This window comes from Eumetopias jubatus, unplaced genomic scaffold, assembly GCF_037043125.1.
Source record: "Eumetopias jubatus isolate StellerSeaLion01/CBP00866 unplaced genomic scaffold, mEumJub1_p1.0 scaffold_9, whole genome shotgun sequence".
Lineage (NCBI taxonomy): Eukaryota > Metazoa > Chordata > Mammalia > Carnivora > Otariidae > Eumetopias > Eumetopias jubatus.
The window spans coordinates 124,731,783-124,755,140 of NW_028274815.1; the positions used below are offsets into that span (position 1 = coordinate 124,731,783).

Consider the following 23,358-nt stretch of genomic DNA (forward strand, 5'->3'; position numbering starts at 1 on the left):
TGGAATTTTATTCTGCCTTTGAAGGAAGGAAAGCCTGATGTAGGCTACAACATGGGTGAACGTTGAGGACATCATGCTTAGTGAAATAAGCCAGTCACAAAAGAACAGACGCTGTATGATTCCCCTTACCGGAGGTACCCAGGGAAGTCAGATTCATAGACTAGTGGTCCAATTTCACAGTAGTCAAATGGTGGTTGCCGGGGGCCACAGAGAGGGAAGAATAGGAGGTTACTGTTTAATAGGTCGAGCTTCAGTTTTCCAAGATACAAAGAGCTCTGGAGATGGATGGTGGTGATGGTTGCGCAACAATGTGAATGTCAACGGTACACTTAAAAATGGTTAAGATTAGGGGCGCCTGTGTGGCTCAGTCGGTTAAGCATTTGACTCTTGTTTTCGGCTCAGGTTGTGATCTCATGGGTTGTGGGATCGAGCCCTGCTTCCCTTCCTGCTCCCTGCTCAGTGGGGAGTCTGAGGATTCTCCCCCTCTGCCCCTCCCCCCACTTGCAAGCGCTTGCTCTCTCACACTCTCATAAATAAATCTTAAAAAAAGTGTTTAAGATGGTAAATTTTATGTTATGTGTATTTTACCACAATGAAAAAAATGTTTTTTTAAGTAGGCTCCACACCCAGTGTGGAGTCCAACACGGAGCCTGAACTCATGACCCCTGAGGTCAAGACCTGAGCCAAAATCAAGAGTCAGACACTTAACCAACTGAGCCACCCCAGCGCCCCCACAATGAAAATAATTTAATGATAAAAAATAAGATGCACTAATTTCAGTTTTCTGCAGCTTACAAAGTTGGACAATAGCCTAATCAAAGACAAAGACACACATTCCTATAGAAACAGATAACTCCAGAAGTCCACTAGCCAGCGCTCAGCATTCCACCGAAAGCACAATCACTTGCCCATTCTAATGTCTTTAAAATTTATCCTGCAGTACATGTCTTCTTGTGCATCTGGGAAAGTTCTTTATAATAAATGTCTTTGAGTAGAATTGCTAGGTTACAGGATTGCACATCTTCACTATACCTGGGTATTAATCAGATTGCTTCCGGAAGCGTTTACCTTACTTACTAGCTTTACACTCCAACAGCTACATAAATAGAAACCCAAATGACCAGTAAACTTATGCAAACGTGTTCAGCCTCTCTAGTAATCAGGACAGTGCAAATTAGAACAACTTTGAGAACATTTCACACTTTGCAGATTTGCAAAAATTCAGAAGTCTGCCATTATCCCATGTTGGCAATATATTAAATTACAGAGTCAGGAAGATCTGGTTGAAGAATTCTAAGCACACTGCTGGGAAGGGGAAAAAAAAAAAAACAACACGAGTCCTAAACATAGAACCCCAAGGCCATTTTGTCCTTGAAGAAATAATGGCAGATTCTTGTTTAAGATTGAGGGAAGGAAGAGTGTGTACATGTTGAAATGGAAAGAGGGATCTTTAGAGGAGAGATTTTCTTCTTATTTTCTTGAGAGTTAAAATTTTTTCCAGCTTTATTGAGATATTACTAACATTTAACATATGTAATTTTAAGGTCTACAACATGATTTGATGCATGCATATATTTTGTGCAATTATTATTACAGTAATGTTAGTCAATACTTCCATCCCCTCACATAATTACCTTTGTGTGTGTGTGTGTGTGTGTGTGTGTGTGTGTGTGTGTGTGTGGTGATAATTTTTAAGATCGACATTCTTAATAGCTTTCAAGTATATAATAGGTATTGTTAATTAGAATCCCCATGCTGTACATTAGATCCCCAGAACTTATTCATCCTGCAGTTAGAAATTTGTACACTTTGACCACCTTCACGCATTTTCCCCAGCCCCTGGCCCTGGCAACCACCATTCTCTCTCTCTTTCTTTGAGTTTGGCTTTTTTAGACCCCCACATGAGTGAGAAACTACAGTCTTTGTCTTTCTCTGCCTGACTTACGTCATTTGGTATACTGCCCTCCAGGCCCATCCATACTGTCGCAAAAGGCAGAATTTCCTCCTTTTTTATGGTCGAATTACAGTGTACATATGTACCACATTTTCTCTATCCATTCATCTGTTTAAAGATACAAGGTTGTTTCCATGTCTCGGCTATGGTAAATAATGCAGTGAACACGGGAACACAGATATCTCTTGAAGGTAGTGATTCCATTTCTTTTGGATCAATACCCAGAAGTGGTATGGCTGGATCACATGGTAGTTCTATTTTTAATTTTTTGAGGAACCTCCAGACTGTTTTCAATTGTAGCTGCTCCAATTTCCATTCCCACCAACAGCACACAAGTGTCCCCCTTTTTCACAGCCTTGCCAACACTTTGATCGCTTATCTTTTTTTTTTTTTTTAGTAGTCTCCATGCCCAGCATTGAGCCCAAGATGGGACCAAACTCACAACCCTGTATCTCTTATCTTTTTGACAATAGCCATTCTAACAGATGAGAGATGGTATCTCATTGTGGTTTTGATTTGCATTTCCCTGATGATGAGTGCTGTTGAGCACCTTTTCATGAACCTATTGGCCACTTGTATGTCTTCAAAATATTATTCAAGTTCTTTGTCCATTTTTTAATCGAATTCTTTGTAAAATCTTTTACTCTTTGAAACAGTGCACTTGAAGTCTGTTTCTTGGGTTTCTCTATGATTTCTATAATAATAAAATATATATTTCACAAAAAGAGCTCAGAACCAAAATCTACCTATACACTGTTTACAAGATGTACACTTAAAGTGATGCAGAACAATAATAAAATGGAAAAATAAAGAGAGATATGGATCACAGGTAAAGTCAGATCTAACATAAAAACATTAATTGAGGCGAAGATGCTGGATTTTTTTATTAAGAAGGAGAAGCCATCATGAAAATATAGCATTCTGGAACATTTATAGGAATGAATAATGTCACATCAATATATGTGAGGAAACCTGTTTAAATTCCATAGAGAAACGGGAACACAGGAGCATGGGAGCTGCTTTAACTCATTTTTCTTGAGATCTCACAGCTGAAGTAGTCAAAACAGTTTATTGAATAGACACAGAGAGAAATGTGTATATTACAGCATAAACATGATTTTAGATGCAGAGGAACATTTTACCAAAAATGATCATACCCTAAGCCATAATGAAAACCCAATACCAAAAAGATAAAATTCTAGGAATCAGGTTTTCTGACCATGATAACAAAGGATATGTTAAATAAAGACTCTTCTCCAAATAACTTTAGGTTAAAAAAATAAAATCTCCAGTTCTAGAATATTTATAAAAATATTTATATGATGCAGTTAAAATGCTCCCCACGGGGAAAAAAAATCATAGCTACAGAGCAAGGGTTCTCAACTTCAGCACAATTGACATTTTGGGATACATAATACTTTGGGGTGTGTGTGTGTGTGTGTGTGTGTGTGTGTGTAGGGGGCATTCTACAGCCTGTAGGTCATTCAGCAGCATTCCTGACCTCTATCCACTAGATGCTAGTAGTGTGTGTGTGTGTGCGTGTGTGTGTATAGGGGGCATTCTACAGCCTGTAGGACATTCAGCAGCATCCCTGACCTCTATCCACTAGATGCTAGTAGTGTGTGTGTGTGTGTGTGCGTGTGTGTCTGTAGGGGGCATTCTACAGCCTGTAGGACATTCAGCAGCATCCCTGGCCTCTACCCACTAGATGCTAGTAGCACCACCTCCACACACACACCAGTTGTGAAAGCCAGAAACGTCTCTAGACATGGCCAGGTTCCTCGGCAAATGGTCCCTGTTTGAACCTCTGCCCTAGATACTAATATTATTAGAAAAGAAAATGTGAAAGTATAAAAAATTTTTTTTAATTTGAAAGCTACATAAAAAGCCACTGATGATACCTGAGGTCAACATTCAGAGAAAAGCAAAATTTAATTCCTAGAAAACTTGTCAAATTGTTTCTTTTTTTAATATAAGAACTGGTTCTTTGGGTAGATAGTTAAAACATATAAACCTTTGAGAAGGAAAGTTTTCAAAAACAACAGGCATTCACAGTATTGCAATTGGAAATTTAACTACAAAAAGCATAGAGCAGGTTAAAAATATGATAATATTATCCTAGGTATATGCTATTAGTGCTAAAATCTGGATGAAATAGAGTTTAAAAAGTATGTATTTATGTAACTAACTTATATATGTAACTCAAGAAAGTATGAGACCCAAAGTAGCCATGGAAAATATGAAAATCAGTCTTTCAAAAAGCACATAACACAAATGACAGCATTTGCCAAAGATAACCCCCCCCAAAAAATGGAAGTGAAGAGAAACCTATAAAAGAAAAGTTCCTCAGAACTGAGGACACACCAGACAAATTCAAACAAATACATATCCAGGCAAGGATGGCGATGTTCAGATCAGACTCCGCTGAATTGAAGGCAAAAGGAAGGTGCTTTATAATAATATTAACATTTAATCCATAATGAAGGTGTAACTGGAGTTTTCCTTTTGCAATAAAAAACAACATCAAAGTCCCCAAACAAAACACTTTAAGTGTTGAAGGAAGATTGTGATGGAAGCAGAAAAGTTGCAGGCAACTTAGACGTGCCAAAAAAGTAAGGAAAGAATCAAAATCATTCCACGAGGCTACTAATGGAGCAGGTTAATCTGCACACAAGCTCACCCTGTTCCTGAGGCCTGTGGAGCAGATACAAAGTATAAACATATTTCGGTCCCAAAGGAAACCTTACCACAGTCTCAAAAGTACAAGTGGTACAGAGGATGTCCTTTGATCACTTGTGTTACTAGAAATCAGTAGCAAAGGGAAAAGAAACAAACAAAAAATGAACCTCTTACAAATTTCAAAACTTTCTTTTTCCAAAACGTTTTTTAAACAACTCTTGGATGAAAGAAAATAAAAACTGAAATAGAAAATAAACACACAGAAGAGAACACTAATGAAAATCTTTCATGGTGAAGTCTATGAGAAATGTCAAAGTCATGCCCAGAGGCAACTTCGTGGCATTAGACATATTTCTAAACGTAGAGAATGAAAAGAATGAATTAGAAACATGACCAAAATCGGGGTGGGGGGGCAGAAACAACAGTCACCCATCTTTTAGAATCAGAGGATGAAATTAATAAAGATACAGAAGATTAGATATTAAGGAATCAGAAAACGGAGAAGTGATAAACAAATTTGAAATTTGATTCTTTTGAGGAGGAAAAAACCTCCCACATAATAAAATGGGAAAATCCATGAGCTTGCCTAATGAAGAAAACGTGCGAGGAAAACACAGCTACTCGGCGTCAGAAATAACAAAGGGAAAATAAACACAGGTGCCAAGGCAATAAAAATAATTACAAGAGTATGCAGATTGGTATGCCTCACTCCACAGTGTGTGTGTGTGTGTATATATATTTAAAATATTTAGGTGAAAAGGACACACTGTTCCACATAGGTGTTTAGTGTGAGCACTGCTTGTATGTAAAAATCAGGAGCTTTCTTATATTCCCAAAATGACCAGTTAGAAATATCATAGGGAAGATTTAACATGAAAATTACTGACTTAGAGGAAGAGAAGTACATAGCTTTATTAAGAGATTTATTTATTCTATGTGTTTTACAAACCCTTACACAATATATGGCTTACTAGGTGCCAGGCACATTTCATCCTAACCAACCCTTGAAGGTAGGTTTAATTATTATCTGAATTTTTCCGATGAAGAAACTGGGGCACAGAGAGGTTAAGTAACTTAGCCAGAGTCACCCAACTTATACGTAGCTGGACCAGGCTTCAAAACGCGGTCCGCTTTGAGCCTCTGCACTCTTTGCTGTTGGCCCGCACAGTGAGTAAATGAAGAGACACACATGTTCCAGGAGGGAGGATTTGATGTCACAAAACCATCAATTTGCTGCTGGCCTGAGCTCTCTAGCAAGGGCTGAGCTGCTGACCGGCTGTCCGGGGTGACTCTCAACAGAAGGCAAACTGTCAAGGAGCTGTAGGCCGCCCCCAGGTGCTCCAGTCTCGCAGGGGTCAGAGTAGAAGGGCCACACTCACCCGGGCCTGGGAAAGTACAGCTCACGTGGAGCTGGCCACCCTTCTCGGCACGTCCCTCCTCTGAGTCCCGCCGTGTGTGGACGTGATGGTGGCGGGCAGGTCCTCTCTAACTCACCATGCCCCATTCTCCTCTCTTAGATCCAGGAGATGGTCCACTCGGAAGTTGCCGCCTACGACTCGGGCCGGCCAGGGCCCCTGCTGGGCCGCCCAGCGATGCTGGCCAGCCACATGAGCGCCCTCAGCCAGTCCCAGCTCATCTCTCAGATGGGCATCCGGAGTGGCATCGCCCACAGCTCCCCGTCCCCCCCAGGGAGCAAGTCAGCCACGCCTTCCCCCTCCAGTTCAACTCAGGAGGAGGAATCAGAAGCGCATCTCAAGGTAGGTAGGGCGGCTACGCAGGGCCCTAAGATGCCCTTCCGTCAGCAGGTGCGTGGGCCCTGCGTGGCAACAGGCATCACCCGCGTTGAGACCAGACCGCAAGAGCGCAACTGTGTCCTTTGCTGGAGGACACAGAGGAAGAAAATCAGCAGGTAGAACAGGGCCCACCGGCCGGAGCCCCTGGGCAGTGGAGAAGGCCCTGCTTGGAATTTGGGATTTCTGGCTGCAGCCGCTAAGTTAGCAGCGTCCTTGCCAAGCTGTGTCCGTCCACTCCCACGGCCTGTGTATAAAGCAGAGATGACACTCACCCACGGCCAGGGGCTAGATGAGAGAATCCTGTGAAAACGTGAAGTCTTATTCCTCAATGGCCAGTGGGTCATTTCAGTGACATTGATGGCATCGGCAGGATCCTCAGGGTCACGTCTTATGGTCACTTTGGCCTTTTAAGAGAAGATACTCTGACAAAGCTGTGCGGCCCAGCAGAGGACACCTGGGCAGCACCGAAACTGACCCTCCCCCGGCTGGGTACATGCCCCCCGCCCCAGCATCCCTAGAGTCATGGGTGATCCTGCCTCTGAAGAACACGTCAGGGCTGAGAGGTCACCAGCTGTCCAGGCTTGTCCTTCTTTCGCACTGACAACTCTCCCTGGCTCCGGAAGGCACCGTGTTTTACTGGGGCAGAAAACAGAGGCCGGAGAGCCCAGGGACGGCCTCGCTCACAGCGACTCTCCCAATGAGCCTGTGGCAGAATCTAAACTTGATCCCCCAACTCCCAGCTCCCCTTCTGCTTCCTCAGGGCTCTCACCCCTTTCCACGCGGTGGCCCTGCAGACGCCGGGGTGGGCAGTTTGGACCTGGCAGGGGCCCTGACTGCCTGGGCTGGGTGGGTGCCTCCGGGTCTGGTCCGGCTGCATCCCCAAAACAACTTGGTCTCTACAGTAGGCCAAGCAGGAACGGTTTTTATTTTCTTTTTCATTTAGCAGACACTGTTGGTGCCGAATACTGTTGTAAGCACATCACCAGCATTAACCCATGGGATCCTCATGACGGCCCTGTGTGGTCAGGGCCATTGTCCTCTCCGACTGACAGATGGGAAAACCAAGGCCCCAGAGAGGTTACGTCAGTCTGGCTGCAGAGAGAGGCAGGAACAGGTGCAGCATGGCTACCGGCTTCCCCTCGCTGTCCCTTAGACATGGAGGCCTGAATCTTGCCCAGGGGCCCACGAATTCCCTATCAATTCCTGGTGTCACCCTCATCTGCTTGGTGCAGAAAGTGACCGTCTTCACTGTAGGATCCAGGACCTTTGACCAAATTCCTGGTCCCCGTGGGGCCTGAGGGTCCTACTGGTGACCCACTGAAGTCTGTGGCAAGCATCCCTACATGGTTCCCATCCCGCAAGCCCCGAGTCGCACACTCACAGGATTGTGGTCCTGCTTCCAAGGCCAGGTGTCTCGAGTGAGGCCTCACCCACCGAGTCACATAACCTCTTTCCCGTCCAGTCATTTCACAGGGCCCCGGGCACCAAGCCCCCTGCCCCAATTCGCACACCTGGAAGTTGGTGGAAGACACCGATCTTCTGTGACTAAGGATCATCTTTGGGGATTATTTGTGATCACAAGAAGGGAGAATGGTTAAGAAAAATTGATATCCTCAAAACTCGGAAATAGGGCCGTGCACAGGGTTGTGCACGCTTTCAATGGCCAACCGCACGCTGTCTGCAGGCTTGCGCGGGAGCCCCCAGATTCTCTAGGAGAACGTACCTTTGTCGGGATTCATTACTCATGACCCATTCGGGGATTCTACACTCTGTAAAGGTACATGTTACCTTGGGAAAGAAGCGGCAGAGAAGTAAACAATTTTTGTCTGATTAAAAGGCAAATTAAGTTCTCCCTGTAGAGGTGCAAATGACCTCTGCCCAGGAGAAAAGATTAAAAGCCCCAAAGGTGATCGTTTCATTGCTCTGTAGGGCAGTTTCTCTCATATTTCTTTGAGTCAACTTTGCCACCTTGCTGATTTTCATTCATGAGTTAAACAAAAACTCCAGGGTTCCTAGCTCCTACCCAGCACGTGTGCGTGTGTGCTTGTGAGCATGCGTGTGTGCATGTGAGCGTGTGTGTGCATGTGAGTGCGCGTGTGTGTGCATGTGAGCACGCACGCGTGTGTGCTTTTGAGTGTGTGTGTGTGCATGTGAGCACGCATGTGTGTGTGCACGTGTGTGTGTGTGTGTGTGTGTGTGTGTCCTTTGCCTCCCTCACCAGGGAACGGTGAGCATGACAGTGTGGCCCACGTGGCCTGCTCTGGAGTCCAGGGTGGCCCATGCACAGAGCTGGACAGACAGGTGGTGGGAGGAAGATCTGAGGAAGATCCCCTGAGCCTCAGGCAGGGGTGGGGAGCCCGTAGGGGGAGGCCCTTGGCGTCTCTGCTTTCCTGACTCCTCTCACCTGTGCAGATGTCAGGAGAGAAGAGACCTTCAACTGACCCAGGAAAAAAGACCAAGAACCCAAAGAAGAAGAAGAAGAAGGACCCCAACGAGCCGCAGAAGCCTGTGTCAGCCTATGCACTCTTCTTCAGAGACACTCAGGCTGCCATCAAGGGACAGAACCCCAGTGCCACCTTCGGGGATGTGTCCAAAATCGTGGCCTCCATGTGGGACAGCTTGGGAGAGGAGCAGAAGCAGGTGAGTCTGGCCCTTCCAGGGACCTCCCCTTGGGGCGTTGAGGCCCTGGAGCCAATGACAGACTTGGAATGTCTGAAATCAGGAACAGCCTCCTGCGGGGGGGGGTGGTCTCTCCTGGACTCAGTTTGCCCATCTGTAAGCTGGGACGCTAGAGCCCTTCCGGGTCCCCTCTTTGCCAGCAGAGTTCACTAGCGGCTTAACCGTTCTGATTCCTGCTTCCTCTTCTGTTAAGCAAGAATAAGCATCTCTGTCTGTCTTGTCCGTCCAGCCGTGCCAGCCTGGAGTCCAGGCTTCCTCTCCCACTGACCGTGTGCCCCTGGCCCCTCTCAAGGGCGTCCAGGGAGAACAGGGAGCAGAACCAGCTCAGAGGCAAATGCTAGCTACCGGCAGCGGGACCTCCGGCCGATCGCCTGACCTCTCCCCAATGTTGCCCATGTCTTGGATCTTTCAGGCCTACAAGAGAAAGACCGAAGCGGCAAAGAAGGAGTATCTGAAGGCTCTGGCGGCCTACAGGGCTAGCCTCGTCTCCAAGGTAACACCCTGGCCCATTGGCCCAGCCCTGATAAGGGGGGTGCTGAGGCCCATGGGAATGGTCAGCGCCCTAGTTCCTGGAAAGGATGAATAAGCCCAGTGGGGTCACTTCTCTCGTGCACCTGCTGTATGCCACGCTCATGCCGGCACTTTACGTGCATTTCGTTTCACCTCATTCTTCCAGCGAGACCCCGGCATTCAGTAGGGTTGAGCAGCGGGCCTGAAATCCAGAGGAGTGTAGGTGCATTGTCTGGAAGCTGTCACAGAGCACAAGGCATGTGGGTCAGGCCGCAAAGGGCCAAGAAGGGAGGGCGTTCCAAGTTGAGGGAACAGCACGGGCAAAGGCATAGAGGCTGGAGAGGAGCATGGAGGATGGCCCGGCTGGATGAGGCCGGCCTCACAGGCCAGGCTGAGGAGGCTGGGCTTCCTCACAGGCAGGGGAGCCCCAGGAATTAACGCAGGGGGTGGTTGGATGGTCAGAGCCAAGTGCACCGAGGCCCTGGGATTACCTCTGGTTAGCCCATAGCTCCCCGCCAAGGGGCCAGAGAGCCGGCCACGGACCATGTCAGCGGGTAGCAGACCCAGCGGGTCTCACGGCCCAAGTTCTGGCTTCTCCGTCTTCTCCAGAGTGACCGGTGTCTGTCTCCTTGCAGAGCTCTCCAGAGCAGGGTGAGACCAAGGGCACTCAGGCAAACCCGCCGGCCAAAATGCTGCCACCCAAGCAGCCCATGTATGCCATGCCGGGCCTGGCCTCCTTCCTGACGCCGTCGGACCTGCAGGCCTTCCGCAGCGGGGCCTCTCCGGCCAGCCTGGCCCGGACGCTGGGCTCCAAGTCCCTGCTGCCGGGCCTCAGTGCGTCCTCGCCGCCGCCACCCTCCTTCCCGCTCAGCCCCCCACTGCACCAGCAGCTGCCCCTGCCACCCCACGCCCAGGGCGCCCTCCTCAGTCCACCTGTCAGCATGTCTCCAGGCCCCCAGGCTCCGGTCCTGCCCACTCCCATGGCACTGCAGGTGCAACTGGCTATGAGCCCCTCACCTCCAGGGCCTCAGGTAAGCAGTGCCCAGTGGGAACGTGCTCTTCAGGACCCTGGGTGGGGAAGGCAGGCAGCTCGGGGTTTCGGATAGCAGCCCAGGCCCTCACCGGCAGCACCACCTCAGCGCCTTACCTCTCTGAGCCTCAGTCACCACATCTGTGAAATGGGTCTAGTACACCTTCCCTGAGGTGTACTGGCTGCAGCGAACAGTTGACAAGTTCCCAGACAGTCTTCAGAGTCTTAGGATACCCCAGGCCCTCCTTCTCCTATCCTCCGTCCAGTTCTGCTCTCTGGCCCGAGGCACTGAGGCCATGCAGCTTCTGCCGGATCAGCCCCGGCCCCCGGCTCTCCCCAAAGCCTTGGAGGCCTGACCCACTGAACATTCCACAGACTCACGTGGCTCAGCACAACAACTCCATTTTGCAGACTGGGAAACTGAGGCCAGAAAAAGAAAGACCCTGAAAGCAGAGCCCTCCACCCCCCAGATGCAACTAGGAGAAGGGTTGAATTTTCCAAAAGGTGCTCTGCAGGGAAAAGGAAGAAGCATTCCAGGCAGAGAGGCAGAGGGGAGGCTTTGTAGAAGCCAGAGGAAGTGTCCCTATGAGCTCCCGCGGACACGGAGAGTTCCTGCCCCCTGCTTGCGGCTTGCGCTGTGCACCCCATCATCTCTGCCTTGCTCACCCGCCTCCTTCCCCCTTGGCAGGACTTCCCTCACATCTCCGAGTTCCCCAGTGGTTCAGGCCCCCGCTCACCTGGCCCGTCCAACCCCCCGAGCAGCAGCGGGGACTGGGACAGCAGTTACCCCAGCGCGGAGTGTGGCGTCAGCACGTGCAGGTGGGTCCTCCCCCCCATCGCCGATGCCGCCCGAGCCGAAGAGGGGGCACGGGCCACCCAGGGGTGGGGGAGGCGAGGCCCTGTGGGTCACGGTGGCCCCGCGACCGTGCCCCATGGGGGCTGGCTGCCCGCCGTCTTCACGAGAAGATGCAGAACAAAGCAAGACCCCAGAAGGACTCAGCCGGTCTGACGCCAGGGCTCTGCTTGGGAAAAGGGCCCAGCTTCAGTCTGGCTCTATCTCTTGCCATCCTGGTTTTCTCCACAAGGGCCGCCTTGTGACACTCACGGATGGGGCCTCTGTCTTCCCTCGGGTTCCCTAGAAGCGGAGGCTGGGCAGCAGGATTTGGGCTCCCTTGATGATGTGGAGGGCGGGCTTGCAGGAGAAAGGGAGGGAGGGAGGGAGGTGGGACAGGGCCAGGGAAGGAGCCGGGGGGAGGGTTGCTCAGCCAGAGACTCGCTTCAGCCTGATTCCACCAGAGCTTGGTGCCCATGCACCGCTGACTGCGTCCCGCCTTGAGGTTAGGGCTTTTTGTTCCCCAGCTCAGTCAGCCACTGGCTGTGGGCTGCCCCCGGGGAGTGTGGCCCCTGGAGGAGGCAGCTCTCATCCAGCCCAGGGCAGCTCTCTGGAGCAGAGGCTTCTGGGAGGGCAGGAAAGGGGACCTGGGGGAGGCACCTGCGGCATCCACCGCACCCTCGGCGGAGGGCCAACGAGCCGACACCAGGAGCCACACACCTTACTGGGACCCCCACTGCTACAGCCCAGCACCCCCTGACACACCAACCCCCAGGCCACTTGGCTTCTCCGTGGTCCTTATGTGGACCTCAGCCTCCGGGCCTCCCCTCCCATCGTGCCCTCTTAGCCTCTTAGCCTTTCAGTGACATGCTGGCGGCCCTTCCTCTCGAAGGTCTTCCTGCTCCAAAAGTCACTGACCTTTCATTTCAGCAGCCGAAGAGGGAAATGGGGCAGAGAGGGCACCCAATTCCTTTCCCCGCCAATCCTGACTCCCATTCTCCTGGCAAGGACCAATCCCATGGCCACCCCTGGGGTCTGTAAGCCCCAGCAGCGGCTCCACAGCCTGGAATCCGTGACGTGTGGGGGACAGGCAGCTTCGGCTGCCCCTAGCCCCGGCCGTTGGCCTTTCTGCCCCTCACCAGCCCGCCCGCCAGTGAGCCAGCAGACACGGCATGTGGCCCACGGCTGACGGCCGGTGCCTGGTGCCCGGTGGGAGTCTACCTGCGCAGGTGGACTCGGCTCAGCCGGAATCCCCGTCCCCAACCCCCCGCAGGTGCAGACCCTCCCACCCCACCCTCCTGCCACAGGCTCCCTTCCCAGTCAGAGTGTGGGGCTGGGGGCTCTTTAATGGACATTATGGAACGTGTCCGAGCTTCCCCCCAACACGGAGGGCAGACCACTGCAGTGCCCTGCTTTACTTAATTTTTTTTTTTTTTTTTAATGAGGGAGAACTGGCGTATTAGTTGCAGGTGTACGGCATACGCTCTGCAGTAGGCTGGTGTGTGCTGGGGACTGATCACCGCCTGAGTCTAGGCAGCATCTGTGGCCGCTCGCTTACAGACGGTTTCCTTGTCCCGTGATAACTTGTAAGAGCTACTCTCTTAGCAACTTTCAAATACAGAAACTTACAAAAAGGCAGTATTATTAACTGTAGTCCCAACGCTGCACATGGCATCCCCGAGGCTTATTCATCTTCTCCCTGGAAGTTTATACTTTTGACCCTTCCCCCATTTTACCCATCCCCCCACCCCTGGCAACCAGCATTCTGTTCTCTGGCTCTGTCAGCTTGGTTTGGGGTTTGCGTGGGTCCCACATGTAAGTGAGATCACCCGATGCTCTCGCTACTCGTCTTCCTCGGACTTACTTCACTTGGCATGATGGCCTCAAGGCCCCCGTGGCTCTCGATAAGGGAGCGCCCTATTTTAAAAACACAAAAGGCGCCTGCCTTCCTGTGATTCTGTGTGAAGTTTGCAAATGACTAAGCTCGGACCCAGAACCGAGAGCTGGGCAGTGTTGGGACCACCTTCCCGCAGCGCGGAGGCCTGGGGATCACCTGGGGTGATTCCAGGAGGGGATTCCAGGAGGGGAGCTGGGCTGGTGGCTTATGGCCCGACCGTCGGGGAGGGACCCGCGCGCGCACCTGCTCAGAGGGGCGGCGGGCGCCTCCGGGCTGGGGCTGAAGGGGGCACCTCCAGGGTGGGGCTGAGGCTAGTGAGCAGGTGGCCTGGCGCCGCCCCCAGGCCCAGCTGGGCTCCCAAGGCTCTGACAGCCCTCCTCTCTCCCCAGCCTGCTCCCCAGGGATAAGTCGCTCTACCTCACCTAATCCCGCCTCCCCTGTCCTCCCTGAGGCTTGCTGGAGGGGCACTGCTCAGAGCCTGAAGGGCCCACAGCAGGAGGGAAGCCCGGGCAGGAAGCAGGATGACCGGGAAGAAAGCAGTGACACCACGACGACACCCCAGGGCCGAGTCTCCTCCTCGACCTCCCAGCAGACCCTGCACAGGCGGCCAGCCCGCCCGCGGGAACCTCCTGCCCCCCCCCACCTGCCTGCTCCAGGGCTACTGCGGACCCCGCCCCTCGCCCTGCACTCCGTGCTCCGTGTCTGGACGTCCGGCCCCAGCCCACGCTCCCGGGGCTCCCCCGCCCAGAGGGGCCGCCTTCTGACCGAAACGCACCCCAGAGGCATGGGCCCGGCCGCCTGGCCGAGGACATGCGAATGCGGCTTCACCGAGTGAACACAGATCACCAAACCTCTAAACTGTTGGCTCCATGTAAGTAGTTGCCTAAGTGTTTTAGAACCGTGCTGAAGACGTCGTCGATAAGATGATTTTGTGGGGGAGGGGAGTAGTTTCCTTTAAGGTGAAGAGCATTTTATATGACCCCTTAGCACATATTTTTTTTTTTTTAAGTTTTCTCTTGGGGATGAGCACAAAAGCGGCTGCCGAACTGTGTTCGTCCCTGTAACAGGGAGAGCGGGACCGCTTAGAGCCACGCTTGGAGACGTTGCGCTTTTTTTTCTGGTTTTTAACCCCGTGTCTGTCTATTTAAAATTGCCAACAATGACTTTTGTCTATTTATGAAGCAAAGTTGAGAAGAGAAATGCAGTGTATCATAACGTGTGTGTGATTTTCGGGTTTGGTTTGGGTTTTGGTTCTTAACGTTGTTTGCAGCAGTTTCCTGGCCCTGGCAAGTGTCCGTCCCGGTGCCCAGTGCTTCTCTCGGTTTCTTTATAATAAAACTTCTGAAAAGTTGAAAATCCGTCTGTCTCTTCGTGCCCTTGGCAAGCCGGAGCCAGGCCTTTGGACAAGGCGTTTGGTGGCAGCTCCGTGGGCTGACAGAGCCCTTGATGTCAGCGGGCTTGGGGTCCAGGCTCACCTGCCATGTACTCTCCCCAACGATCTGCGCAGATGGCAGGGCCACCCCGGCCTCAGTGTTGTCGCCTCCGGAAGTAGGAGGACGGTGGCACCAACACGCGCCAGTCTGGTGATGAGCAGGGGTTATGGGCACAGAGCACTGGCCATGCAGGGGGCAGGCTCCCCGTCTGGTGGAGGCGAGAGGTGGGTTCAGGGAGCCTGGGGTGGGGGGGCGGGGGGCTTCTCCAAACCTGAATGTAAGGGGCAGCCCAGACAAGGGACTCTAACCCAGGTTTCCTGGCAGATGTTAGGTGGTGACACTTACACAAAAAAAATGTAATAAATAATTATATGACGATTTTAACTGCATCTGGAAAAATAACAGTTCTTGGTATGGAGGAGCTTTTGGGAGCTGCCCCTGCTGGGCCTCGTTACATGGCTGCTTTGGGGTGGGGACCAATGACCCAGAAGGAGGAGCCTCCCCCTCCCCTGTCCACTCTCAGGGCCTCTCCCTCTGTGATCCCAAAACCTCCCTTCTCCCAGAAAACAGCCCCAGGGCTGGCGCACCATCTCTCTGAGAGCAGTTTCCTCACTGGAGGGCATTTTGTAATCCACTTTGGAAAAGAAAAAAAGAAAACCAGACCAACAACAAAAACAACACGCTGCCCGCAGCATCATTGCTATGTGAAGCATAAATATTTCATGTGGTTACAATTTCCTTTCCTGCTCGGAGCTTGTCAGTAACACAGTGATGACTTAGTTTAATATTCGACTCCTGCTTTGACATGTGAGAAAACAGCATCCTTGGGATCCATGCAGACAACCCAAAATAATGAACGCCAGGCTATCAGGTGTTCACCTCGGAGCAGAGCCCCCCCACCCCGGCCCCCCACTGCTGCGCCGGCCTCTGGAGGCGTCTGCGTGCCGAGGCTGGCCTCTTGGTGGCAAGGGGGGCTCCGAGATGCCCAAGTGGAGTCTAAATACCCTGCCTGCAGGTGTCGGGGGTTGTGGCACCCCCAAGCTGCCAAGGCCAGTCTGTGCTCTGGACCCGCCACACTTCGAGGCCACGTGTTGTTGCTTTGACCCTAGAGCCGTGCCCCTGACACTGTAAGGATTGGCAGCCCCTGCAGCCCACCCCACTCTCCACGGAGCCAGCCCTTCCCAGGCCCACGCACCTGCTTCAGATCCCTCCACCCCGCGCCTTCTCCCACAAACACCCTGGAACCGCAGCAGAGGCACGGCCTGAGCAAAGGCCGAGCCTCCGGACCCAGAAGGGGTGGCTGGTCCCAAGATTGTCCAACACTAATTGCTCCCCGGAGGGCCCACAGGAGGTTCCACATTCGATTGGAAGATGGGCAACACGGCACGGAGGGGCCTTCCGTTACTCTCAAGAGTCCACCGTACTGAAATTCCATGTGTTCATCCAGCACGACTACAAACGGGTGAGCAGTTACTCTCTGCCCCAGCCAAGCACCGGTGATGCTGGGGGAGTCTTACACAGATCCCACCCCTAGGAGCTTAAGGGCTAACTGGGGAGGCAGAGAAGGAAAACGGTGATATTGAGTTATAAAATTATAACTTTATATTATAAATCATAAAAATCTAAAATTACACTCTGTGCCAAGTCCGAAAGGGGGAGGGGCCAGGAGAATGCAGTAGAGGGGCCCCCAGCCTAACCAGGGGCCACAAAGTCTTCCAGGGTGAGGTGATGTTGGGACTGTGCCCCGTCCAGTGACTGGGGGTGAGCTGGAGGACTGACCTGGGGTTCTAGGACGCCCTGCTTTTCTGATTTGGGACCCCCAGACGCTGTGACTCTGTGATTGTGATTCTCATTCAGAATTTTGGGAGAATTCTCTCTGGAAGAAGCTGCGGCTGGGTCCAAACAGCATGCGTGGGGATCTCTAAGTTAGGAACAGAGACAGTTACCCTCAGGTTGAAGGTGAGCCGCATGGCAGTGCGTGTTCTCAAACCCTTGACCTCAGCATCCACATCCTGGGTCAGGGCCAGCCCAGGCTCCCTGTGCGCTGGGGGTGGTTGAGGGTGGTGTGTGTCTGGGTTTACCGTGTGGTGCGAGTGTGGGTGTACTGTGCGGTGTGCCAGTGGGTCATGTGCCCGTGTGTCGTGTGTGTGCGATGGGTGAGGTGTGCACGTGGTGTGTTTGCACCTGCACTTGTGTGCATGCATGTGTGTGCTGTGCACCTGTGTCTGCAGCGTGCGTGTCTGTGCGTGGTTTGCGTGGTGCACATAAGATAAATATTATGTGCATGTGGCGTGTCTGTGTAGCTGGTGTGCATGTGGGGGAGGTGATTCAGGTAAAATGAGGCCATTGGGGTGGGTCTTCATCCAACTGGACTGGTGTCCTTACAACAAGAGGAAATTTGGTCATAGTGGGGTGGCGGGGGGGGGACACGAAGAGCTCTTGTGCACAGAGGAGAGACCACGTGAGGACACGAGGTAAGGCAGCCATGGGCAAGCCAGAGAGAGGAGCCTCAGGTGACCCCAACCCGGCCGACGCTTTGATCTTGGCCTTCCAGACCCCAGAGCGTGAGAGAATGTCTGTTGTTGAAGGCCAAGATCACCTCTTTGCAGGACCTATCTCTAAAGACAGGGACATTCTGAGGTACCGGGGCTTCAGGCTTCTACATGAGTTACCGGGGAGAACCAGTGCAGCCCTGACAGACAGGGTGGCTGGTATTGATTAGAAAGTCTGCAACGAGGCTGAAGTCCAACCACTGGCTCGTGGGCCAGGCCAAAGGAAATCGTCAGTGACCCAGTTCTGGAAGGATTCGCCTGGGTGCATAAAGTCGCCAGATCACACCGCTGGGAGTCAAAACAAGCCACATCTGCCTCCAGCCCACCACCGGCTGTCCCAGGAGGCCCACACATCTGGCGCGGGGCCAGCACGCTGGACCGACTCGGAGAACGTTCTGTTCCGGGACGCGTCAGGGGAGAGCGCAGGACAGGGCTGCCTCCCCCATCCCCAGAATGACACCAGCCACAACCATTTGGCATCTCTCTCGGGTGCCTTCCTAAGCCTCCAAGCTCCCCTTTGGTTTTTTTCTCTAGATCAGGTTCCAGTCCCTGAAATGTCATTAGCATAAATGGAGTTGCAAATTCAGATGACCTCAGAGTTGGGCAGGTAACATAAACAGGAATGAGACAGATGACGACAGGGCAGGGCGTGGTTGAGTGGGAAGTGTGAGTGGCAAGTGACGACCCTGCCAAAAGGCATTTAAATTCAGCATGCTTTAAAACACTGCGCTGCTGGGGCACCTGGGTGGCTCAGTTGGTTAAGCGACTGCCTTCGGCTCAGGTCATGATCCTGGAGTCCCGGGATTGAGTCCCGCATCGGGCTCCCTGCTCAGCAGGGAGTCTGCTTCTCCCTCTAACCCTCCCCCCTCTCATTCTCTCTCTCTCAAAAATAAACAAAATTAAAAAAAATAAAAAATAAAACACCGCGCTGGCCAAAGCAAAACCAGCTTGCCAGCCAGTGGCAACCTCCAGGCATCGAATTTGTGCTTTCCATGGAGGATGTGGCTAAGAGATGGGCTTTGAAGACAGACAGACAGAGCTGGTTTGGAATCTTAGTTTCTTATCTGCAAAACACAGTGGTGTTTCAAAATCATAGAGCTGGGGTGTCTGGGTGGCTCATTCGGTTAAGTGTCGGCCTTTGGCTCAGGTCATGATCTCAGGGTCCTGGGATCGAGTCCCACGTCGGGCTCCCTGCTCAGTGCGGAGTCTGCTTCTCCCTCTCCCTCTGCCCCTCACTCCCCTGCTCCAGCTCTCTCTCCCTCTCGCAAATAAATAAAATCTTTAAAAAACAAACAAAAAAAATAAATCATAGAGCTGGTGTGATGAATATATGAAATAATGCACGTGAAGTGCTCAGTGCAGGGCCCGGCACATAGTAACTGCTTAATTTATAGGAGCTGTTATTACTGTGGTAAGTCAGAGGAGAGCGATGGTGATGAATTTTTTACAAAAGTGGCCTTCCTTCTCAGGAGCGAACTGATGAGACCACTAGTGTGTGGAGCCATCGCGGCCCCCAGTGGTCATATTCGATAACTGCAGAGCAGTGTAGCGGGCGGAAGAAAATGGTTAGGAGCCAAGTTAGGCTTTGGGGTCAGACAGACAATGGATTTGAATCCAGTTCTGCCACGTGCAAGTAGGCGACAGGCCATTCACCTCCATCTTCCATCTCCGACAATTACAATCCCATGGAGTGGCTCTGACAGCTTAATGAGACAATGTAATATCACCAGGCAGGCAAGTGACATTAATGGCTGTTACTAAGGGCTGGCTAGGATCCTAGCATGGTGCCAGCACGATGGCAGCGTGATCCTAGCACTCAGAACACCCCTGGCCCCATGCCGCCAATATCCTCCGTCTCGTGGGAGGAGAAACAGATGGATGCCCCGTTGTTACTTCTTTTTTCTTTTATTGGCTGGAGCTGAGGAGGGGTTACTCTGCCTTGGAGTCCCTGACCAAAAAAACAGGCCCCCTGTGGATACCTGAAATCTCACTGGAGTGAAGTCCTCCTTTGATCATGCATTCCTCTATCCAGACTTCTCTTTTACAGTGAAAATTCCCCTGGAACTTTCAAACACCCCGGTGAGGATGAGTGCATCAGCTGCTTTCCTCCCAGACAGATGGGCCTGGGGGTGCCGGGGGTGGGGGACACTGTGTACTATCATTATCTCCAGCTGGACCCCACTCCACACACACCCTTCACCCACTTGTGTTTCTGCCCAGAGAGACGACTTCCTTCCTCTTAGGGACCAGAAGGGGATGAGGAGCCCACTGAGGGAGGCCTTCCTAGGGTGGGAGCCCTGCCCTGCCCTCCAGCTGCTGAGCTGTCCCCAGGAGCTGGAGGACCCGAGGCCAGGCCAGAGCTCCGACTGCAGGGCCCCCTAACCCTCTGGAGCAGCAAGCCCCACACCAGCCCCACTTCCCCTCCACTCTGCTCACATGCCTCCTTACAGGGTCCTGGGCTCTTTTTTCAGCAAACTGAAGTTCCTTCTGTCCGGATACCCCGACAGAGGGACCTCTGCTTGCTCCTTGAGTGTCCTTTCCCACTGCCCTGGAAGCTTCCTGCCAAGACCCCAAGGTAGCCGTCAGTGGTCATAGGCTCCAGCAATGCCCATGGGGTGGTTTCAGGTTCCCCTATGGCGCAAGACACCTTAAATGAATGCTGGACATGGCAGAGCACGGGCCAAACTTCCCAGAGCTGGCACTGGCCAAGACTGGGACAGTGTGCGTGCACACCTGAGCCACCAGGGGGCACCTGACTCTGGCCAACCTTCCCTGACACGGAGGCTCCCGGGGGCTCAGGAATGAGCGTCTTTTCAAACCATCCAAGGTGATTCTGACGCACCCCACCCCTCACTCCCATTTCCTACACACACACACACACACACACACACACACACACACACACACACACACACACACACACACACACACACACACACACACACACACACACACACACACACACACACACACGTCTACAGACCCTCCTTCCCTCAGTGGGTTTTGTTAGAACCCCTGCCGATTTAAGCAGCTCCCTCATTCCTATCCTCGCCACCCCTCCAGTGGTCCCTCCAAGCCCCTCCTTCTTCCTGGGATTCCTGGATAATTCCAGGGTTTCGAACACCTCTTGACCACCCACAATCCCCCTCATCTGGTTCTCACTGCACTGCCTGTGAAGGAAGCCACGGGCAGGGATTCTAGTCTCTTTGGCAGAAGAGGAAACTGAGGCACAGAAGGAAGGAAGGAATGACACACAGCGAGTCCGTGGTAGCACCGGGGAGAAAAAGGGGAGTCCTGATCCCCCACTCACTCTGGGCGCTGCCTGTGGAGGGGTGAGGTGGAGGGGCGAGGGACCCGCCCCTCCAACCGTCACACGGGGCAGCCAGCTGCAGGAGAACCTTCACCGGAAGTGCTTCTTCACACACAAGTCGGGACAACTGCTTTCCTGCCGCTGACTTGCTGTGTGACCCCTGGCAAATCTCTCCTCTCTGGGCCTCTGTAGAGAAGGAAGGTGGCCTCTGGGCCTCTGAGACATTCTGTGACTATCTGACTGTGACCTGGGTCGTCTCCATGCTTTTGGGGCTTCTGGGGTCCTCAACCAAAATGCAAGAGGTACTGGGGTGTTTGGCAATCATGATCCAAGTCTCCATGTCTCCACTGCTTCCTCAGCCGGGCTTTCCTCCACGAGCATCGACACTTTGTGGAATCCCCACCAGTCTCAGGAGGGAGGGAGGTACCATTATTTTCCCTGTTTAGAGGTGGGGAAACTTAGGGTCAGAAGAGACATAAGTGGCTGAGCAGGACAGGAGGCCAAGAGGACCTAACTTCAAAGGGCAGCTCTTTCTTCTAACACACGCTTCTCAGGGAAGGTTCTGGAAGTCTGCTTTAGAAATCCAGGGTTTGCCTTGGAAGGTCTCTGATCTGCACTGAAGCCCTTCGGCTGCCCCGAAGGGGGTATGATAGGAACTGTAAGAAAAAGACCGGACCCCCAGCCTCTCCTGCCCGCTTCAGTCAGCCCCTCAGGCTGGGCCCACAAGCAGACCCTGCAGCTCCTCCAGAGCCTGCGAGCAGATGTAGGTTTATTATTGTACAGACGGCAGCATCCAGAACCCTCACCCCAAGCACCAGCCCTAACCCTAGGCCCGGGAGCTCTGGTACCCAGAGGCTTATCTCCAGCACTGGGCCAGCCCCAAACCTGGACAATGCTCTCAGAGCCGAGGCCTGGGGCCCACCAGCCCTGAGCAGTGCCCCCAGCCCAGCCCTGTCCTTCCCTCGGAGTCCAGAAAAGCCCAAACACAGACGCAGAGCCACAGGCTGGCTGAGGACGGGAGAATCCGCAGGCTCCTCTCCACAGAAACGCAGTCCAAGATTCCAGCCCCGCCATGAGGCCCCAGCGGCACCTGAAAGAGCACACATGGAGCTGGAGGAAGGTGCCCAAGTACCGAGGGGGAAAGGCGAGGCCAACTTCATCAGAAACAGACTCCAGGTTGCGGGGCTGCCCTGGGGAGGCTGGATCAAAACACCAAAGCCCCCAAGGTCCACAGAAACAAGCAGGAGAGCGGCATCCCCACGGTTCTGCTTGGATGACATTGCCACAACCTTCCCTGGGCTTGAAGGGGCCTAGAAGCCCTTTCCTCTGTCCTCCCAGGTGAATGGGCCCGTGAGCCCTCAGCCTCCACCCAGCCCAGCAAGCACAAGGGACTGGAGATCCAGTGTGGTGCAAAACATCTGTAATGAGCTACATGCAAATACCATCTTCTGCCAAGCAAGCCAAGGGGCTCATTATCCAACAGACTGCACCCACTGGGGACCCCAGACTTGCTCTTCTCTCCCTGGCAAATGATCGTTGACAAATAGCCTGTCTTCAGCACCTGCCTGAGAGTCTGTCCCCAGGGAAATCTGCCTGGGCTTCCACGGGTTTCCATGCTCATTCTCCCTTGAGGCTGCGGTGGGCCCTGGTGAGGGAAACGGACAAACCAATTCGCAGGACATCCCGCTAGTGTTATCCTGGCAGCCTCCGGGGCTCCTGCGGGGTGGCCCTTTAGCACCCTGGGCACACTGGAAGCCCCAGATGCGAGGCAGCCTCGGGCTCAGGCACACTCAAAGACAGGGGCCATCCCTTGGCCCTTCTTCCCACCCCAGGCTCCAGGGCCTCACATCTCCCCCTCTTCTACTGGTCCAGGAGGGAAGCTGACCGAACCGGTGGGAGGAGGCAGGAGCACTGTATTCTGGGATTTTCAAACTAAGCATGTCCATTGCCTCTCTTGTCATCCAGAACATCTGTAAGCAAGGGACAGAGTGTGTGCTGCATGAAGCCCATGAAAGGCACGGCCTCTGCCCCGTCGGGGCGGGGAGGGGGGGCGGGGTGGCTCCCTGGCTCACCCGCCGCGGGGATCTGTCACTCCCCCCATAGCCAGACGGTTAAAATAAATCAGGGCAGGGGTGCAAGGAAAGGGGCTGGGAGTTCGTATTACTATCTTGGTTTAGTGACATCTCCCAAAACACACAAAAGCTCAGGGAGGGGGGACCCTAGCAGCAAGGCGAGGGAATGGGTGAGGATGAGGGACAGGCGCGCTCAGGAGACCAGGGCTCTTCCTTTGAGGCTTCCCCTGCCGCCGGGCACAGAGCTCCCGGAGGATCCCCAGCACATTCCATTCCTCTGGGCACCACTGCCACCCAGCGCAGGGCCACGCGAGGCCTCCTGAAACGGATGTGGGGTGGATGTGAGCTGGACCCCAGGGCTCCAGGTCCAGAGTTCAGTCCTCCTTGGCCACCCTGCCTGGTAATGCAGAAAGATGGGTCCTCACGTCCTCAGCAGGGACTGCTGGCTCTGCAGAGAGATAGCAAGAGGCTCAGGTGAGAGAGGGAAGGAGGGAGGGAGGGAGGGAGGGAGGGAGGGAGGGAGGGAGGAAGGACGAGGCTGAGCCAGGTTCGAGGCGCGGTTCAAGCCTCAGGCTTGATGTGTTTTGGGGCCAGGACCCACCTCTCCCAGCCTCCTG

General features: G+C 53.0%; 1 protein-coding gene across 4 annotated transcripts in view; it reads left to right on the forward strand.

Annotated features, from left to right (window-relative positions):
* Positions 1–13,943, forward strand: part of TOX2 (TOX high mobility group box family member 2) — a 133,361-nt gene extending 119,418 nt beyond the window's left edge. For 2 of the 4 annotated variants that reach the window (XM_028122024.2, XM_028122023.2), the window contains exons 4-9: positions 6,151–6,390; positions 8,839–9,066; positions 9,518–9,598; positions 10,251–10,646; positions 11,334–11,464; positions 13,764–13,896. In XM_028122024.2, the coding sequence (XP_027977825.1) occupies positions 6,151–6,390; positions 8,839–9,066; positions 9,518–9,598; positions 10,251–10,646; positions 11,334–11,464; positions 13,764–13,800 (1,113 nt within the window). In that variant the 3' untranslated portion in view covers positions 13,801–13,896. Of the gene's footprint in view, positions 1–6,150; positions 6,391–7,369; positions 7,541–8,838; positions 9,067–9,517; positions 9,599–10,250; positions 10,647–11,333; positions 11,465–13,763 lie in introns of all 4 variants that reach the window. The other 2 variants (XM_028122020.2, XM_028122019.2) reach the window with 2 other exon arrangements.
* Positions 13,944–23,358: the final 9,415 nt, after the last annotated feature.